Raw genomic sequence first — 20,677 nt, forward strand, 5'->3', positions numbered from 1 at the left:
AAATTATGCCATGCATTTTTCTTCTGCTGTGAGCAATATTCCCTGCCCCTGACCTGACCATTCTGTAACTAACTGCTCTTAATTATTCAGATTTCAGCTAAGTACCACATCCTCCAGGAAACTTTACCAAGTTTACCATGCCCATTGCATTGTTCATTCATTCATTCATTTGTTCAGCGAATATTTATTGAGGATTCCCTACGTGCCAGGCACTAGGAATACAACAGTGAACACAAAAGAAAAAAAAAATCTCTGCCTTTAGATCTTGTACCCTAGTATTATTACTTATTTAGTTCATTGTCCTTCTTACATGCTACCTTTATGAGAGCATTAGTTATGTCTAAGTTCTGTTACATTCTTAGGGTCTAATACCCGAACATTCTTAGGGTCTACACAATATTCTTAGTAATGTTGTAGGCAGGGGCGCCTGGGTGGCTCAGGCATTAAGCGTCTGCCTTCGGCTCAGGTCATGGTCCCAGGGTCCTGGGATCGAGTCCCACATCGGGCTCCCTGCTCGGCGGGAAGCCTGCTTCCCCTCTCACACTCCCCCTGCTTGTGTTCCCTCTCTCTCTGTCAAATAAATAAATAAAATCTTAAAAAAAAAAAGGAATGTTGTAGGCATTTACTGTTTACTGAATCAGGGCATACATGAATGACTTCATTTATTATATATTTTTTAATGGTCATATAGAAGTATAAAAATATTCTAGTAGGCCCCTTTGGTCTTTTCACATTGCCACCATTGTAATATCAGACCTCGTTGTCTTGTGACTTAATTATTGTAGTGAACCTCTTATTGAAAACAACCTGGCTTTCAATTTTTCCACACCATTGGATTTTCCCGAGAGCTTCCAGATTTATCTTCTTATATTACTGGGATTGTTCTCCTACTCCTTAAAACATCACATACAAGAATCTAAGGCCCTTCGTAGTCTAATCTCACCTTTCTAATCTAACTTATCTCCTCTGTTTCACATATACCTTCTGATCAATACTTTTTTTTTTTTTTCTTTTTGCAGTCTATTTATTCTGGTTCATTTGCCCCTTCTTACCTAAAGATCCCTTCCTCTTATTCTCAATTCATTACAAATTTTTTTAAACACTATAGGTCACTTCCTTTTGGTTAAGTCTTCTTTGATAACGTCAACCAACCTTCATTTCCAAATTTCTGATTTTCTGTTAAGGTTTCTGTCTATTTCAGTAATAATTGTAAACAAATTTTAAGCAGCCGAACCTAGCACTCCACCCTTACCCCCAACACAACGCCCACCCATACACACACAGAAACCTTCCATGGAACCAACTTCAAGTATGAAAAATGACCAAAGTAGATCTTACTGTTATAAAAACCCTAACACTCCTCATGTACCCTTTTGGCTCTGCAGAACATGTTTGAAGCCAATATATGACCTCAGTCACACTGGTCTTTGCTTGCTCTTACTGTTAGGAAGGGAAAGGTCAAAAGTGGTCAGGATGACTTAGCACTGCAGAGAGGAAAATTACTTATTCATGAAACAGAAGGAAAGGATCATACTTGCCATGCCGGCACAGCACACATGGCAAGCCCCGTGTGTTCGGCTTCCTCCTATTTCCCAGGTAACATCTGTAGAACACAGAAAGTACAATTGATTTTATCCTGTCTCGAGTTCTGAGAAATTTGAAATGTTAAGGAGCCTCTTGACTAGACCCCTCCGGAACGGTTTTAGCCATCTACATTTCACATGTCTAGAAGCCACAGAGCGAAGATCACGGTCAAAAGTCAGTGTTTTCTTACTGACGAAAGGTCAGATCAGTAGCAGTTATGCAGTTGGATGCCCCAGCTGGTCCCTATTCACATGTGTAGGTCTTATATCCCAAGTATGCTCTGTGTTTCTTAAGGGAATTGATTGTTTTTATATTCCTTTACTATAAAATTACATCTTTTTCTAGAATTATTTCATATTTATATAAACTTTTCTTCCCATCATTGAAAGTGACTATTTTTTAATTCTCCATAACATCTATCATGTGGGAGGTAATTCATAACTACTTGCTAATTAAGACTGAATAGAATATCCTAGTTTATGTATTTTTTTGGGATTTTGGACAATTTGTCCACCCTGACCTGTGAACTCTCTTGTAAAGTATCAAAACATCACAGGAGAAATCCAGTGTTCTTTTGAAAAATATAGTTCAATTTGTGACATGACTAATAACAAAGAGACATAATATTTTAAAATCAGTCTCATATGTATTAAGAACACTTAAAAGTCTTGTTTAAAATACCTTAAGTAGTGAATATAGATGGTGGAAAGAGTTCTGGAAATTTAATAAAGCAGGCTTATAAGGAAATGTAACTTAAAATTATGTGATTTTATAAAATAAACTTTTCCCCAATAAAAATCAGTGTAATAACTCGCCAAACACATTATGAAAATTTTTCATTTTTCAAATTTTTATATTTTGTCAAGGGAAAGGAAAAGAGTTGGTTGACAAACCTGATTGATCTTTTTAGCATTTCAAATATATAAGAAGCATTCATCATTTTTAATCAGTGAAAAATAAACTAAATTTGAAAATGATTACTAATGAATCACAAGTTATGATGAGTTATTGGAAGTGGTTTTGTGTTTTCCAAACACCTGCGTTAGATCGCCATGATCCTTTAGTTTATATGCTTTATACAGCATGTTAGGCAAACATGATTTTTGCATAATTTAGTAGATACTTGTCAAATGGTGAAGAAACATAAGACATGATTCATGCTAAAATTGGTGACAAGCACATATATAAAAGTACAAAATATACAGAGACACAGATGCTTGACTTAAGTCAATTTAGGACTGTGACCCCAATTTGTATTCATAGAGAAAAGCAAAATTGATGATTGTATCACTGTGGAATATAATCACCTCCACAAGTGGAATCTTCAATTGAATGGATATTAATTCTGACATAGAAATATGAAATTAATTAGTACAAGTTTTAAAATTTTTAAATTGATACCTCCTTTGGATAAACAACACAATCTCATGCTTTCTTAATGGTAATTTGAAATTTTAAAATAAAAACATAAAAAAATGTAAAGCATTTTTAACTAGACATTTATTTTTAGAGACTATATATCCTTCTGCCTCTGTTAGGAAGTTTGACAGATGGCAGAGAGGCAATGAAATGATTCACTTATATAAATGTTTATGGGAGAACTAACTCTTAAACCCGTATTTCTTGACCATAAGAGAGTGCTCAGAAGTTTCAAAATGGAGAGGGAAATAACTGGATGCCAGGAAGCCTACACTTTTCAAAACCATTTTGTATGTGTGTGCTTTCTCAAGTACACTCTAAAGTTCTTGAGACCAGATTCCAAGCCTTTCATTTCTTTATTGTCCCAGTATATTCTAGCGCAAAGAAGAAATCATCAATCTTTGGTGGTACTTATTCATCCTTTTAATAGAGTTTAGTAAATATTACACATTTCATTGGCTTGTTGTTCAGATATTTTTTAAAGATTTTTAAAATTTTTTATTTGAGAGAGAGAGTGAGAGAGAGAGCATGGCGGGGTTGGGGGGGCGGCAGGTAGAGGAGAGGGAGAAGCAGCCTCCCCGCTGAGCAGGGAGCCTGACTTGGTGCTTGATCCCAGGACCCTGGGATCATGCCCTGAGCCTGAGCCGAAGGCAGACACTTAACCAACTGAGCCACGCAGGGCTCCCCTGTTGTTTGAGATATTTAACTGAATAAATAATTCTGGAATATCTGAATGAAAGATAGATGAGGGATTGATAGATTAAGGAAAACTAGGTAGAATTAAGAAATAGGCTCATTGTCTTTGTCAGAATTATTTTCCAGAGAATACTTTTTCTTAACTAATTTTCAAATGAATGTGTTCTAACATGTCTGGGTTGTTCATCTATTTTTAATAATTGGTCAATTAAAAATTAAAAATTCCATTTCCAAATATGCCTCATATGACATTAGCTTATATTTTTACTGAAGAAATTTAATCCTCCTTTCTATTAAGTCATTTAAGTATTATCTTTTAGGAGTAGCACTTACTAGCTTTGTTCACTTACTAGTAGGCATAAATAGAGCTGCCTACTTGGAAGTCAGTGCTAGATAAAAACTCCTTTACTGATAAGCCCGCTCCCTGTGTTTGCCGATTTAATGATGAATATGTGAACTTTAGAATTAAATATCAGTAGCTTGCTTTCCTTGAGTTTTTAAAATATTAGAAACAAAATAGTTTTTTAAATTGTCCAAATTTGAGGAGTATCATAACAGTAATAAGAAATGACTCACTTATTCCCCACTTAGAAGATTTTTCTTAACTGAGTTTTCCAGAATTTAAAGAAGAGCTGTTTTGTTTTATTTTGTTTTTTAATCCATTTGGTGCAGTACCTTATATTCCTTCTATTGACTATGTGACTTTCAGCTTTTAAAACATTACTACCATTACACAACCATAAAACAGAGTGGTCTTGTAAATGAGCTTTGCTACAAAAGAAAACGAGACGAACTGGAAACTCACCACGGTGCTGCTACTCCCCAGAAGATCGGTAATATCACTAAAGCCATTGGCAGATATTTCCACTCTTAGAAAATGGCAATTGTGGAACACAATACCAGGTCTATTTGATTCCAGCCTCAACAGCTTCCGATATATGAGAGCATAGATTTGGACAAAAAGCGGAAAAACTAGAACACCTTTTCGTATATTTCGTCTATCGAAATCTGGCAAAACATTCACAGTATTTCTTAGGCAGACGCCACCTGGAATAGCTACCATGACTATTTCATGTTGTGTCCATACAGTCCGCAGCCCACAGCCTGCTAAGCCTTTTTTTCTCCCTTATATTACTTTATTTAATTAAAGAAAACATATCAAATACGGTCTCATCTGAAGCCCTCTACAGATGAGGCATCTGAGACCTCCTAGAAAGATTAAGTATCTTGTCCTAGTCAGACAGGTGGCATGTTTTTACAAAGCAAGATGGTGAAAGCGTAAGGAAAAGTAGTAAAAAATGATAGAGTGTAAATGTGTACGGAAAGGAGGAAGTTGGGAAAAGCAAATTGGAAGAATCCATATATTCAATAGATAGTGAAGCTGATTCTGGGAGAAGGAAGAAGACAATAATTAACTAAGAAGCCATAGTTCATTGACTCGGGTCCATCAGGAGGAATACACATACAAACCAAAACACTAACAAAAAGCAATTATGAAACTAGGCAGTCTAGCTTTGTAGTCTGTCTACTTAACCATCGCACTCTACTGCCTCTTCTCAAAGATGAAGTAGCACAACCAGGAAAAAAGCGGAAAGCCAGAACTGAAAGAATACTGTGACCACAACTACCAAATAGTTAAAAAAAAAAAAAAGCTCCAGAAATATACAGATAGGAACACCACTAAGGCATAGATCTGTAACTCCCAGATCTGGTTATAGTGCTGAAAGCCCATGTTTCAGGGTTCTGGAGGGAGTTCACTGGGTTCTGAAACCTGGGCTCAGTATTTCAAAAATTGAAGAGAACAGTCATTCATTTACTAATGGTATATCTAAGTATGTAAATCGTCAAATTTATTTATATTTGACTGAAGTTACGTCAACTAATAGTGTTCATCCAATACTCTTGATTGGTGATGACAATCAAGGGCTTAGCGAACTACATAGTGTAAATAAATCCACATATCACATAATCAGCTGGTAGTTTCCAGGTCTGACCAAACTTGGACACATGAACAGAGTGATGACCAAATTTAATTAAATAATCCTGTAAGTATTATACATACTTATTATTGTTATTAGTCATTAGTATCACAGCCATGACCATGACTTATATAATTCTATAACATTATTACGAATTTTAATAATTATGCATTTTGTTATAATCTGGATTGATGCTGAAATGGAAAAATAGTGGTAACAGTTGAAACAAATACATTCTTGTTTAATAAATTAAATTATTCCAGTAAACAAAACCTTGTAAAGCATTCAACCCAGGAAGGAAAAAAAATCAAACAATAATTTTGATGGTGAGAACAACTTATTTTTAGGACAAAAAAATAAACATAAATTTCAATAATTTATTTTTCTATCGATTTGAATACACTGTGTACATACTATGATGTTGTATATGTTTGGTCCTTCTATAACATAGTTTAAAAATGTAGACTATTCTAGTTTCTTTCTCAGATTATAATTATAAACTGAGATTTGGTGATTTAGGGGATTTAGTACTGTATTGTTACTATTAGAATCTATAATATAGTTCCCTTTTTTTCAGTTGTTCTGTTATAGTTCTCATTATCATTGGCAAACAGGTAGTTTATTCATCTTCATAAAATAGCATCATAAATATAAAGTGTTTGAAATTATTGCTATTAATCTGCACTGGTGCTGTTATTGTTTTGTATTGAATTTCATAGCTTTATTTTTTTTTCCTTCAAAATTATTGAAATTTCATGGGGCACCTGGGTGGCTCAGTTGGTTAAGTGTCTGCCTTCGGCTCAGGTCATGATCTCAGGGTCCTGGGATCAAGCCCCATGTCGAGCTCCCTGCTTAGTAGGGAGCCTGCTTCTCCCTCTTGCTCTGCCTCTTCCCTCTGCTTGTTCTCTCTCAAATAAATAAATAAAATCTTTAAAAAAATAAATAAAATAAAATTATTGAAATTTCAGTATTTAGCAAGTTTTGATTTGGAGACTTTTCATTATTGTTTTATACTATCAAAACCAGAGTGCCCTGGTTTTGAATGAATAAGAGTTCATATTTTGTGGTTTATAAAGTGCCTATGGCATGTTAAACATTTGACATAATATTTGCTATGGGGAAAATATTAATTATTTTGAAGTATACATCTTTAGTGGATTAAACTCCTTTATTTTTCCTTGGTTAGTTTATTTTACAGTTGATGAAGATTTTTCAAATTAGGGAATGCCATAATAAAACTCACTTTTATCTCACTAACTGCCAGATTTCAGAAGTTTACACATTCTGCTAATTAACTACACATATTCACACCGGCTGGTTTGTACTGGAACTTAACCACGAAGGTTTACCTAAGCCTGGATTAACAACAGAGGGAAGCAGATATGTACTTGTCTTTAACCTGTAGCAAAATCTCTACATGTAAGACCTTTCTCTGCAAAATTGTAAATTTTGGGAAAGAATAAGTTGTAGCTGACAGAAGATTAAAAAATCAAACCAATAAGTTTAATAGGTTAATCCCCTCATGCTGAGAATTTGACACGTTAGTTCCTTAACATTAGAAATGTTACTGTCTTGGGAGAATGTGGCTACTATGGAAAAAATATTGGGTTGAAGTCAGTGAAGCTGAAAGGACAGTGGCACCCTAATGGTGAAAATTGCTGGGCGATTCAGTAACGTCTTTTCTAAAAGAAAAGTTACAAACTGTCAGTTTAGTATGAACTGGAAAAATTGTATAAGAAGTTATTCTACTTCATGCAAGTCTTCCAAGATGATAAAAGCCAGTGTTTTGGAGGAACTAAAAGGTCTTTATAGAAAAATAGCGAGTCAAGAATCCAAAGCACTAGGCTTTTCGAAATCATGGTATCGATGCAATATTGAAAGCTGGTCTATTAAAAATCTATTTTCCCCCTGCAATTTATCATTTGACAGTTTTTTTTGTTTGGCTGTTTGTCTGTCTTTAACAACTCACTTCTCTGTCTCCAAGCATTCTAATTTGTGTAAGCTTTCTTTAACCTGGAATGCTATGACATAGAAGTTTTGCTTAGTGTCAGTAAGAAGTTGATCCAGTGATGTTCTATGATGGATTTTTTTTTATATAAGCAAGAAAATGTGGGAGTGTGAGCAGTAATTCAAAACTATTGTAAGTAGTTTTACATGAAAGTATATATTTTATATTTGTTAATAAGACTCGTTTTCAGGATGACAGTTTTATCAGAATCCTTTTCAAACTATCAACTGTGTAGCAATTATACTGGGCCCTCATCCTCCTGTATTCAGTACTGTGTACTGTTTACATTTTTTAATTGTTGTAATTTAATTGCCAATGTGAACTTAGAAACAATGGAATTCTTTGAAAAAAAGTTAAATTATAATATGGACATACTTATTTGCTGATTCACTAAATTAACTATGACATGCTTACCTAATTGTATGTATAATATGTGCGTGGTTCTTGTACCAAACAGCTATCCCTTCTAAATAGAGTTACCAGCTTATCTCTAGTCAGGAGATGCAAGACAAGGGCTTGGTCGTGGTCATGATTATCTTTCCAGCTTGTCCTTCTTCCTCTGCCTATTATTTTCTCAAGAGCCTATTTGTCCTCCATATGCTGGCCATTATCTTCTCTACTTAGCAGTGTGCTGGTTTTAGGGACTCTTAGACTTGCCCTGTGACTGATTCATTGTCCTGTTTGTAGATTATAAGAACTTACTCAGCCAACTACAAAGAGTCCCTTGTTACTGCCCCAGCTGTTTATTGCTTTCTCTTTAGCACTACTTTGCTGTAATATACAGTGAGTAAAGTCTTGAACTTGTTTAATGACTCCCTAACTGCTACGCTGACCACTAATCTCCAAATAATTCCTCCTTTGTGGTGGGTGGTTTTACACACACACACATACACATGCATAGACAGACACACATTTATATTTATATTTATATGTACTTGAACCTCCGTCCAAGCCTGTGATTTCAAAGCTTAGTAACTAGCTATCCAGAAATATTAGAAATAAAAGCTATTTCCTTCCTTAAGAAATAAAGACGTATCCTTTCTGTATTTTTTTTTTTCAGTTTCCCACTTCAAAATTCTGTACTCTCCTTCAGAAGATTTAGATCAGAAGTTGGTACCACTCATATGTGAGAATCATGTCCAGTAAAGTTTTATTTGCAGTGGACTGAGAGTCATCGTGGGCAGGGAAGCAATATTAAAAGGCAGTTACTTAAAAGTAATTGTTTGCTTAGGTTTTACTTAGCACTTGGTTATTTCGGCATAATTTATGTATTTCCTGATAGTAGAAGAGAAAAAAGCAATAAATATGGAAGCATCACAGGATGTTGGTCACTCTTGCACCATTTGGTTGTACTGAGAATATTAGAATAGCCACATTCAAAATCACTTAGTCACCCCACTTAGAGAAAGAACCAAGAAGATAATGACACCTTCTCATCAAATAGATTGAACTGCTTAGTATACCCGAGCAGTATAAAAACTCATGGAGTTCTTCTCCAATATAAAACAAAAGTAGGACCACAGTTCATAGGGAAAATAACCATCCGGTTGTGGCACATCAGGTTACTCATGGATAAGGGTATCAATGGTCCAGAAAAAAAAAAAATCCTTTTTTTTTTTATTTCATTATCTTTGATGTGTTCATTTTATTAATGCCCTAACTCTCTACATTTCTGATGGAAATATGTACAATTCTCCTAATAATCTATTGAAGACACAATATATATTTTGGAAGAATGTTTAGCCAGGTGAATGGATATTTTCATAGAGAGTAGGAGTGCTTTTATTACCCGTATTGTGTATCTTTAGTTTTGGAGCCTTTTCAATATAACAGGCCTTTCAGTGTTGGCCCTTAGTTGAGTACTCTGTCTACCAGCAGTGTTCCATTGGGAGTGAGAAGCAAATAATGGAAGGCTAGGGAAATGTGGGAAACAAGGCTATATCGATGAAGAGAGAGCTTGCCTTGAAGGTATAACAGAACTTGTCAAAGCCTGGTTGCTTTGGAAGTGTTGTTAAAACCAAATGATGTTGAAGATGAAAGGACCTAGCCTGGTGGAGGAACTGGAGACTGTGAGCAAGACAGCTTGCCTCATTAGCTGACATTTTTATATTGCTCAGGTATACCCAAGAGGATGGAAGGTGGGAGCCACAGCATCATGGAGAGGGAAAGCTACCTGGCTATACCTTTCACTTACCATCACATAGAAGTAACCTTCCCTCTGTGTGGTGCCACAGCCCCCACCCAATATCCTCTTGGGTGTGGCAATCACTTTTATCCTGAAGTTTGATATCAAAGTAGGGAATGTTCCTGGATATTTGGGATAAATCTTTTATCCTAAAACTGAAATGCACAGGCATAAGCAATAGCTACATTCAAAAGCCCAAAGAAATTTTGTTCTTATCTTACCACTTTTCTTTGATTCATCTCTTTCTCCTAGATTTGATCAAACAATCCCTTCAATATTATCCTTTCACAAATAGGAACTCCTGCTTTCACACCAACCTGGAATTAACATTGAAAGAAGTTGCCTTTCAAACATGTATCTCCCCCACATATAATCCCTGTGAGGCGAACCACACAAGCATGCAGAATGAGGGCTGAGGTGTGCCCACAAAGGCTCAAAAGTGTAGGTCTATTTAGTCTTACCGACTAGATAAGACTTATCTAAGAGCTGGTTATAGATCTGCATCTCTGGAGATTCCAATTCAAGGCCCAGGGACCTAGTTTCCAAACCTCCCCATGTGTTTCTGATGTAGAACCAGGCATGGGAACCAGCTTGGAGGTCCTGCATTCTATCCCAGTCTTGCTGCGCGCTGTTTTGAAAGCTGTGACTCAAAGGCTTAAAACACACACCTTAGACCAGTTGAAGGCTTTTGGCTTGCACCAGAGCAAACTCTACAGACTTGTCATCCAACTCTGTCAATCCCAAGGGCATCTTAAAATCCTTGACTTCTCAGTTAATGGATTTCCAAATTAAGCACAGCGCAAGCCCAGTGGAAAAATCCTCAGGTAGCACATGTTTCTCATGTGCCTAGTGGGTGGGAGGTGCTGTTCTTTGCACTGGGGGTATAGTGACCAAGACTGACAAGTTATACAACTTCACAGAGGTTATAGTTCAATGGGAAAGATCAGGGAAGAAACGGCATGCAAATTAGTAAGCTAGAAAATTTCCGATAGTGTTAAGTATTGTGAAGAAAGTAAAACAAATCAATGGGATGAAGAATGATTTTGGAGAAAGGCAACTCCTTTATATAGAGTGCTCAAGAAAGAACCCTTTGCACCTGTGACTGGTGGATGAAAAGGTGTCAGCCTGTGGAAATCCAAGGAAGAAAGAAACTTGGATTATTTAAGACATCGAAGACCCACATCTAGCGAACGAGAAAGGGAGAGGGGGAGTGAGGTGGAGGTAGACTAAAATGGTTTTATCTTAAATTGATTGCAGCATAGAATGGATTAAGATAGCTTGCTTTGGCCTCCTGAGATTTCCTATTTGTTGATATATTCATTCCATGAGCCTCTTAGTGTTCAAGAAACAGCCACATCATGTTCATCATTTAAGCATAAAATTATTTTAAAATATTAAATACATATACATAGGTAAAACATATAAAATATCAAAGATATTATAACATGGTGGTTGGTAGCAAAAGCTTTGAATTAGGCAAACCTGAATTTAAACCCCGGATCATCCATATAGAAGAGTCATCTTCCTTAGCCACATAACCTGTCTTGGCTACACTAATCCTCATCTGTATAATGGAGATAATATATATATATATATATATAGGGCTTTGGAAGTAGTAAATGAAATGATATGTACTGAATAAGTGGTTTCTAAAAAGAGAGGCTACATAGGTCTTTCGAGAATTTTGGTTTTAAAAGAGAAGGTGAGAAAGTTAAGAAATACTATTTCCCAGTGAATTTTGGTACTATTACAGGTTTTTCTTTTATTTCACAATTTTTTTTGTCATTTTAATATCTGATATTAGAGCACATCTTATAAAAAATATTCTTTTATAATTTAAATTTAAATTGGAAGGTTTTTCTTAGTGGTGCATAAACTAATGATGTGTTTTATAATTGATGGCATTTTAGATTCAATGAAATATAGTTTTTATGATACATATTAACTTTCTTTTTCTTCAAGAGGTGATAAAAGGTAGTATTTCTTTATTCAGAACTCAGTTATATAGAGATAATTCCAAATTTCTGAACCTCTCTTTGCCTTATCTCTTATCTGCAAAGGGAAAATTCATGCCATGACCTTGTTAGTATTAAATCAGGAAATGTGCATAAATTTCTTAGCACAGGGTATGGTGTAGCATTGTTGAATGTATAGCAATACTAGTCGTTATTATTATTATCTTTATTTTTACAGTTAATGTGTGAATTGGTAAGTTTGTATGCTAGAGCCAGGTCTGCTATTAATTAACTTTGAAATCTCTGTCTCACTTACCCTGTTTTGCAAAAGAATATTTCGGCTAAGTCGAGCTCTACATTCCTTCTGGCTCTAAAATTTTGTAATTTTTAAATCTAATTCAGAATCATAATGTGACCATAAAATGAATTTTCTTTGTTTCTTTCAGTTTGTGGGGACATCCATGGACAATTCTTTGACTTGATGAAGCTTTTTGAAGTGGGGGGATCTCCTGCCAACACTCGCTACCTCTTCTTAGGGGACTATGTTGACAGAGGGTACTTCAGTATCGAAGTAAGTCCGCATCATTTCTTAGCTATTCAGGAATGGATCAACAATATCGTGGCAAACTACCAGTGGTAAATGTTATTGTCTTAAGGAAATTCCTAGTCTATAATAGAACTTTAATGCACCTAATTCTTGGGATATTATGTATTCTATTTTCAGTTGATTCCCATATGCTTTTTAATACATAGAGATGCCAAGGAAATGGTCATTATTAAGACTTTGCCTTTTATACCTTTTATATATTTGCAACTTTGCAAAAATTATGTCATATTTTACATTAGATAATTCTTTTTCCTGTTGACAGAAGTAATCAAAGTTTTTCAAACAAGCAGGAATGTATTTGCATGGTTATGCCTTATAATTGTGAGGCAATAACTTCTCTTTGTAAATTGATAACCAGGGGCATGGCTGTCTGTGTTTTGATGTGTGAGTATGTGTGAGTACACTTACAGCTGCTGTATTTTGTCTTTTTTGGCATCTGTCATCTGAACTAGGGTAATTTGTCAAACTCATTAGTTAAAACAAAACAGATAACCTTTGACTAGAGGTTCTTCCTCAGTCTCCCACCTACATCTGTTTCAGGTAAGTAGAAACTGCATTCAAAATAAAGGCAAAGACCTCGCTTTATTCACTTGTTTGTTCCTCCTGGTGCTTAGCATGGTGTCTCAAACATAGAAAGGGGTCATCAGATATTTACTAAAAGAAATGATTTGATGGGATGCCTGGGTGGTTCAGTTGGTTGGGTGTCTGACTCTTGATTTCAGCTCGGGTCATGATCTCAGTGTCCTGGACTCAAGGCCTGCAACAGGCTCCACACTCAACGGGGAGCCTGCTTGAGGATTCTCTCTCTCTCTTTCTCCCTCGGGCCCTCCCCTCTCCACTCCCCACTTGTGCACACGCATGTGCTCTCCATGTGTGTGTCTCTCTCTAATAAATAAATAAATCTTTAAAAAAAAAAAAGAAAGGATTTAAAATAAAAATGAGAATGAGTATTAAAGAAGCAGAGCTCATGCTATAGTACCTGACATTATATGTGTTCTCAGAAAAAAAGCATTTTTATTTATTTATTTATTTTTAAAGATTTTATTTATTTATTTGACAGAGAGAGACACAGCGAGAGAGGGATCACAAGCAGGGCGAGTGGGAGAGGGAGAAGCGGGCTCCCTGCTGAGCAGGGATCCTGATGCGGGGCTCGATCCCAGGACCCCGGGACCATGACCTGAGCTGAAGGCAGATGCTTAACGACTGAGCCACCCAGGTGCCCGAAAAAAAAAGCATTTAAAAGGAAAAATATTATTCTTAATTAAGAGAGAAATCAACTTTATAAAAGTCTCACACCAACATCATATATTCATAATAATCATATAAAAAGATTCTAGTTTTTTAAATTTCATCATAATATTTTATTTACTATAGGAATATTTAATGTTGAAGAACATACCGCTCTTAAACCGCTTTTGTTTTTAAAACTATCATGTCAATTTTATTTTTTTGGTTATTCAATTTACCTTCAGTCATTGAGTCTTTCTCTCTATAGGCAGAGAAACTTTTGTCATTGGCTATATCAATTATAAATATATATATTTTTTCACCAATATAGTAAGCCTTTCTGTATTTGAGGACCATACATTTCTTAATTATTCATGATGATGAGGGAAGGAGAGATGGTTTTGGTATATAAAAACAAAAGGAGAAAGTAAATTTTTAGTATTTCTTCCACTTGGTAAACAAGTACTGTATTATTGAACACATGAAATGTATATGCACTATGATCAGAACTATAGAGAATTTGAAGAAATGTATAACCTTGCTTTTTAGAAAACTAAATCTATGTGGGAAAATAAGACTGTAAAAGTTACATAGAATCAAAAGCCTTGGTCATCCAGGATTCAATGATTTGAATTATTAAAACCTTGTGATAAAAGAAGTACAGAAAATGATTGCCATTGCAATATAGAAAAGTGGAACAATTTTGAGAGCAGACTTGACTGGGGAAGACTGAATTAAAGAAGTGAGATTAGTTAGGAAGGAAATTGAAACAAACAAAGTACAGGGGAAGAAATTAGTAAACTTCATAAATATTATTCATGGGCTAACTTGACCAACTTGGTAGGGAAGGACGATTGAAAGCAAATTTTCTAAGACCTTTATATCACATTAGGGCTGGTATCTGCCAAGAGAAAATAACAACAAACCTGTGAAATGGTGGTTTGAACAAGATAGAAGTTTATTTCTCTCTCCAGTAGAAGCTCACAGATAGGACTGCCCAGCTGGTGTGACCCAGCCTGGTCCCGGGGCCCAGGCTCTTTCTGCCTTGTTGCTCTGATGGGCATGAGATGTGTGGGCTCATTCCAAAGGCTGCCTTGTGACCCAAGACAGCTACACTAGCTTCAACCATCATGTCCCGTGTTGCATTCAGCTAGAAGGAAAAGGAAAAAGAGAAGGGCATATCCTCTCATTTACGCATGTTTCCCAGAAGTGGTACCATTACTTCAACTTGCATCCCATAGGCCAGAACTTGTTGCTATGGCCAGAGGTGATTTCAATATGTAGCCAGGTTTGAGAAAGACTGCAACAGGCAGAAGACAGAAATGGGGCATAAAATGTTTCTACTACTTCCCTTAAATTACAATTGTGTGGAATCTAAGTAAATACTTTTCGAAAATTATTTGAGTGACTCTTAAGTTCATCTTATTCATTTAACATGCAAAGTGCTCCTATGTAAGATTCTGAGCGTGAACAAAATAGGTGTTCTACTTTCCTTGAAGCTCACCTTCTTAGGGAAATCACTCTGTTAGGAGTGATTATTTTTGTTGGCCAAACGATGGAGTGCTATGTTGGAAAATTTTTTCAATGGTAAACTATTTGCGATTTTAATGACTTAATTGCCATCTTTTAAATCTAATCAAAGAATTAACACTGCTCCCTATTAATTTACTAGTAAAGATAAAGCACTAAATAAATCATGTGTTCCTTGAGTAACAGTTGACACATTTGGACTCCTTCTTTGTCTCACCAGCTCCATCTTTGGATAATATTATTTCTTAATCCGGTTGTTGCTTATTTACCTTTGAATTTTTACTCTGAGAGTTGAGGCTTCTGAATCTCTGGACTCAAATTAACTTGAAATTTCCTAAACTCTCCCTGATTAGGAGCTTTTTAGAGCTCTGTTTCCTTAAATTAAAGAACTTGAGAAGCAGTAATCACTAACTTACTCTTCAGCAGATTTCTTTTGAGTCTACAATTAATCTAGATATTTGAACTATGGAAGTTGCAATATTGTGTGTCGTATGCACCTTTTGAAATTCAAGCAAAGGATCAAAGAGTGAACCCAGGTGTTGGTGACATAGCAAATGTATCAGGACATTTGAAAGTCCTGAGATGCATCTATCAGAGTTCCCATCTTCACAAAGCTCTTTAATTAAACTCTAAGTGTCTGAGAGTACAGCTCCAGGGACTTGCTGCATGCATACAGAAATAACAAAATGTGAAGGCCTCATCTATGAAAATGATCCATTTTGATTAGACTGTGACCTTTGAGGGGCTTTGGGATGGCTCAGTGATATCATCATGTTTAAAATAGAACAGACGTTTCTATAAAATATATTTACTGAGAATACTTTGGGGCTCTTAATTGTGGATTATGGAAGCTTACGTTGTTTGCATGCTGAAATGCTATTGTTGGCCTGGTAGACACGATCTCCTTTATTCCTCACAGTTCTGCGAGGGACGTGCAAATGTCTTCTTTTTGTGCATGTGAAAACCAAAGCTCAGAGAGTCACACACAGAGTAAATGACAGTGCGGGGCTTTGAAGTCTGTGCTCTTTCCACTCCACACCATGCCTTGGCCATATTCACGAAGCGAACCACAAAAAAATGTGCACATCAGGGATGCAGAAACTGATAGACACTTTTATATCCACTCATGCATGTGCCAAACATGCACACACGGCCCTCTCCCCCACCTCTTCAATCTGAAGGTCCAGCATTGAATATAAAATATTCCCTTTGAGTAAGATACTGTTGGTTTAAGAGAATGCCTAAAATCAGAGTTCCCTTTTCCAGCGTGGACTATCCTAACAGCTTTCAAAAGGTTCTTGATTCCTCTCAATAATTCAGGGCTCCCCTGCAAGTATTCTTCTTTGGCTCTCCTCTGGGCAAAGAGGAGCCACTTACGTTTAATTTCACCAAATCAGCTTTGAAGAGTAGGTTCAGATTGCATATGGTCTCTGTTGGGTAGTATTTCCAGGCTGTAGGTAGTGTGCTGTGGGCAGGACGCAGAGTTCATTTTCTGCACCCCGCCCCCACCACCTTCTCTTTCTGCCAAGATTAGAAATCATTCCCCACAAAGTTAGTCCCAAGAAAACAAGCAGGCTTTGGAGTAGTGATGAGAGAGGTAATTTTGTTTGGAGTAGTAATTTGCCTCACACCAAATACCATCCTCTTTCTGATGATTGCATTATGCTACCTAATCTCTTTGATCAAGTGTACCTGTGTATAGAGGGGGTGTATAGAGGTCCACGTCTGAGCGCGTTCCTCGGAGAATGCAAAAAGAAAAACAGAATTGCAGATGGGGAGGCCTGCCCAGCTGTTTCCTTCTGTTCACGTGCTCACGTTCTTCTTCTAGCCAGTGTGCACTGCCCCGCACGGCAGTGAGCTTAGCAGTGAGCTAGGCACCCCCGTGCTATCTACATACAGGTCTCAGCCCAGGCCTCAGACACAGTTAAGCATGAAGAGGTGTTGTGTTTTTTCACTGTGAACTCATGGATGAAAATGAACCGTGGCAAGTCAGGCAACGTTCCGTGCTTCTGTCTGAGAATAACAAGCAGACAGTACAGAAAGCGATGTTAGGTGGCAGAGTGATGCCACAGGCATGAGGAAGACATTGCTGTCTCCCCGCCACCAATGGTCTTTGTAGTTCGTCGCTACTGCTCAGCTGCTTGTCTGGGTGCTCGTCAGACCAGGCAGAGAATGTCTGAGAGGAAGTGCATTTGACATTTTGGGAGTTTGGATCTTTTCCCAACCAATGCACATCCTTCACTTAATTGTCCCATGCCTGAGAGGCGTCCCTTTTGATCGGAATGTGTCACAGCATGGAGAGTTATTGTAGTAGGCCGGTGGATGTATATCTGAAGCTGTCTATTTGCTTTTTAACTTCCTCCCTCTTTCACATCTTTCTTTACTCCCCTATGCAAGTTTTCAAGAACACTCATTATCAAAAGGCATAAAGTACAAAAATAAATCATGCACTACTATTATCAGTGAACCAATTAAACTAATGAAGAAAACTATATCCTTGGCAAAATCATATCCTTAGTGCTGCTTCACTGGAGAAGATTGATAAACTAAATAGGAGAAAACCATGTCTATGATGGAAATTAATAAAAATCTAGAGGGTGCTCAGTTGTTTATATTTTAAAACTAATTTTAAGTCATAACTATTTAATTATTTCGAGTAACACTGGAAAGACCGTCAAGGTCCAGTTGAAAGTCATTAGCGCAAGGAATTTACATCTAGCCCCACAAAAAGGCCAGTGTAACTTGCCTCTCTGTTTCCACCTTAACCAATTAATTCAGTGAGCATGTTGTGCAAATTAGCCATCTCCTACCACGTAAATGAAAAGAACCAATTATTTAACTAATTTGCGTTTCATGGCTTATTGATGGGGATAATTTTTTTTTTTATAAGAGACTCTCCTTTTTAAAAAATAATGTGAGGTTATGATTTCGTTTCAGACCGACAGGTCTCCAGAATGTTAGAACTTTAGATGGCGGAACAGTTGCCAGCAAGACAGTGTTGTCCTTGGCAGCCCTCGCCCACCAGATGTTGAGGGTGAAGTCTGGCAGGGCTCCACTCTCCAGTCCTCTCTTGCCCGTTCATTTACCATGCCACTTCTTCCATACTGGCTGCGTTTGTGGTTTTATTCCGCGTTTGGGAAGATATTTTATTCTTGCCACAGGGGAGAAGGAAATAAAATGTGAAAACGGGACTCTTATTTTGAGGTTGTGCAGAGCCAAGAATTTGGAAATTGAGTTATGTTTTCTTTTCCCTTTCTTTTTCCTTCTCTTTCTTTCCCTCCCTCCTTCCCGCCCTTCGGTGTTCCTGTCTTCCTTCTCATTTATAGGAAAAGGAGCTAATATTTCTTAAACTCCCACTATATACTAGGCGCTTTACATCCGTTAAATAACAAGGATATTAAATGTGTGTTGAGTCATTGAAAAGGTAAATAAGTATGAAAAGCATATCATAAAATATTTCTATATCACTCTGTGAGGTTTCATTATGAAAAAGCTACAGAAATTAAAACTAAAGGTGGTAGAGCCATGTGCTAATGTCGAAACAGGATCTTTAACAGCTGGCAAGAAAGAAAATATGGGTCCTAAAAAGTGACTCCTGTAGCATTTAACTGGGGTTAGAAAATTGCGTTTTACATTTTAGTTGGAGAGATAATAGCTTTGCTTAAGATTCTTACAGACAAAGCTAATCTAAAGAGTTCAGAACTGTGGTTACATTTCCAAAAGGATATTGATTGGGAGTGGGGCACAAGGGAGCCTTCTGGATCTGGTTAGTAGTTTCATGAGATTATACATATATACAGACTCATTGACTGGCATACTTAAAATATGTGCACTTCATTGTATGTAAGTTATATTTTAGTAAAAACAACAACAAGAAAATCTTTTCTAAAAGCAGCTACAGTATGGCCAAAACCTATATTCTTTCTCAATATAAAAATAGAATATATTAGATATAGCAATTTCAGTAAATAAATATAATTCTTAAAAGACCTTATATTCTCATCTTATTCCAGACTAGACATCCAAAGTTAACAACCAATATGGAAATTGTGTGTGTGTATTTCTTAGTATTAAGGTACAACCTTATAAAGTTTAAATTAGGAATAGTTTTCTCATTGACATTAATAATGGTTTATAAATATCTTCTCTGAAATGCAAGACAAGTTTGAGTAATACTCCTTTTGTGAGAGCATGTAAATGTACCCTGAAAACCAGATACATAGCAATCAGAGACTCACTGAGACACCATACTACCCACTGAGATAACAGGGAATATGCACCATCAACTGATCATAATGCCTTAAGGATCACTTGTATAGACCATTTGGTCAACTGTTCAGAAACAGAGGTATCATTTGTCACGTGAACTTTAGCTAATAAGTATAATCAGAAAATGATAATTAGAAAATTAATTAAAGTAACATAAATACATATAAAATTTGATGTCAACCCATTATTTTTGTTTACTTCAGTTATAATTACATAGTTGGAGACAATATCTTACTTGAAAAACACATTAATACATACTTGCTTTTATAACTAGTATTTTCTCCAAGACTTGGACTGTATATTCAAACATAATTATTTCCACTCATTTAATAAATTATTATATAAGCTGACAGAGGTGATTATTCTTCACAGGTATCACAACAAATGAATCACCAGTAGCTTTTCCCAGTGGACATTATGCAGCATATTTACTTTAGGTTGGAAAGTTCCTTATAAAAATGTAATTGTTGTATGTTTTTTGGTTTCAGATTTTAGTAACCAGAATCAGACTTGTCTCAATATTTTTGTGGTTCTATATCTTCTTAGCCTCACTTTTAGAACATAAACTTAATGAGGAAAAAAGAGCATACTTTCTTTTCAAAGAGTGGTTTTCTCCTCCCTGTGGGTTCTTGATGAATGCCATTGAAGTATAATGAAATTGATGTTAGTACTTGAGTATCCCGGTTATCTTTAATGCATACTCCAGGATGACTGTGTCAATGTAGGCTTATTCCAAACCTGGTGAATTCAAGATGGACCTTCATTTTTACACGAACTGCAGTACCCAAGTAATTAATTTGAGAGTTTTAAGGTATATGCAATGTTTCCCGTAGTTATTAGCAGCATGTATAGTGAGATTCCCTGGCCTTCAGTTTAATTATATTTATACGTCAAACAAACAAACAAAAAACTTAAGGCTTTATATACCTAAAACACTGAGATAAAAGACAAGAGGAAGAAGAAGGCTAGTGAAGGAAAGAACATAATAGAAAACAGAGACATGGGGCACCTGGCTGGCTCAGTTGTTCAACACGTGACTCTTGACCTCAGGTGGGTGTAGAGATAACTTAAAAAATAAAATCTTAAAAAAAAATGGTGTTATACGCAAACAGTGAATCATGGAACACTACATCAAAAACGATGTAATGTATGGTGATTAACATAACGTAATAAAATAAAAAAATTAGAGGAGAAATTAAAAAAAAATCACATCAGTTA

At 36.2% G+C, this 20,677-nt stretch overlaps 1 protein-coding gene across 3 annotated transcripts in view; it reads left to right on the forward strand.

Moving 5' to 3' along the window:
- Positions 1–20,677, forward strand: part of PPP3CA (protein phosphatase 3 catalytic subunit alpha) — a 311,266-nt gene that overhangs the window by 219,257 nt on the left and 71,332 nt on the right. For all 3 annotated transcript variants that reach the window (XM_088021096.1, XM_088021094.1, XM_088021095.1), the window contains one exon: positions 12,273–12,397. In XM_088021096.1, the coding sequence (XP_087877222.1) occupies positions 12,273–12,397 (125 nt within the window). The remainder of the gene's footprint in view (positions 1–12,272; positions 12,398–20,677) is intronic.

This window comes from Eumetopias jubatus, unplaced genomic scaffold (assembly GCF_037043125.1).
Source record: "Eumetopias jubatus isolate StellerSeaLion01/CBP00866 unplaced genomic scaffold, mEumJub1_p1.0 scaffold_2, whole genome shotgun sequence".
Classification (NCBI taxonomy): Eukaryota; Metazoa; Chordata; class Mammalia; order Carnivora; family Otariidae; genus Eumetopias; species Eumetopias jubatus.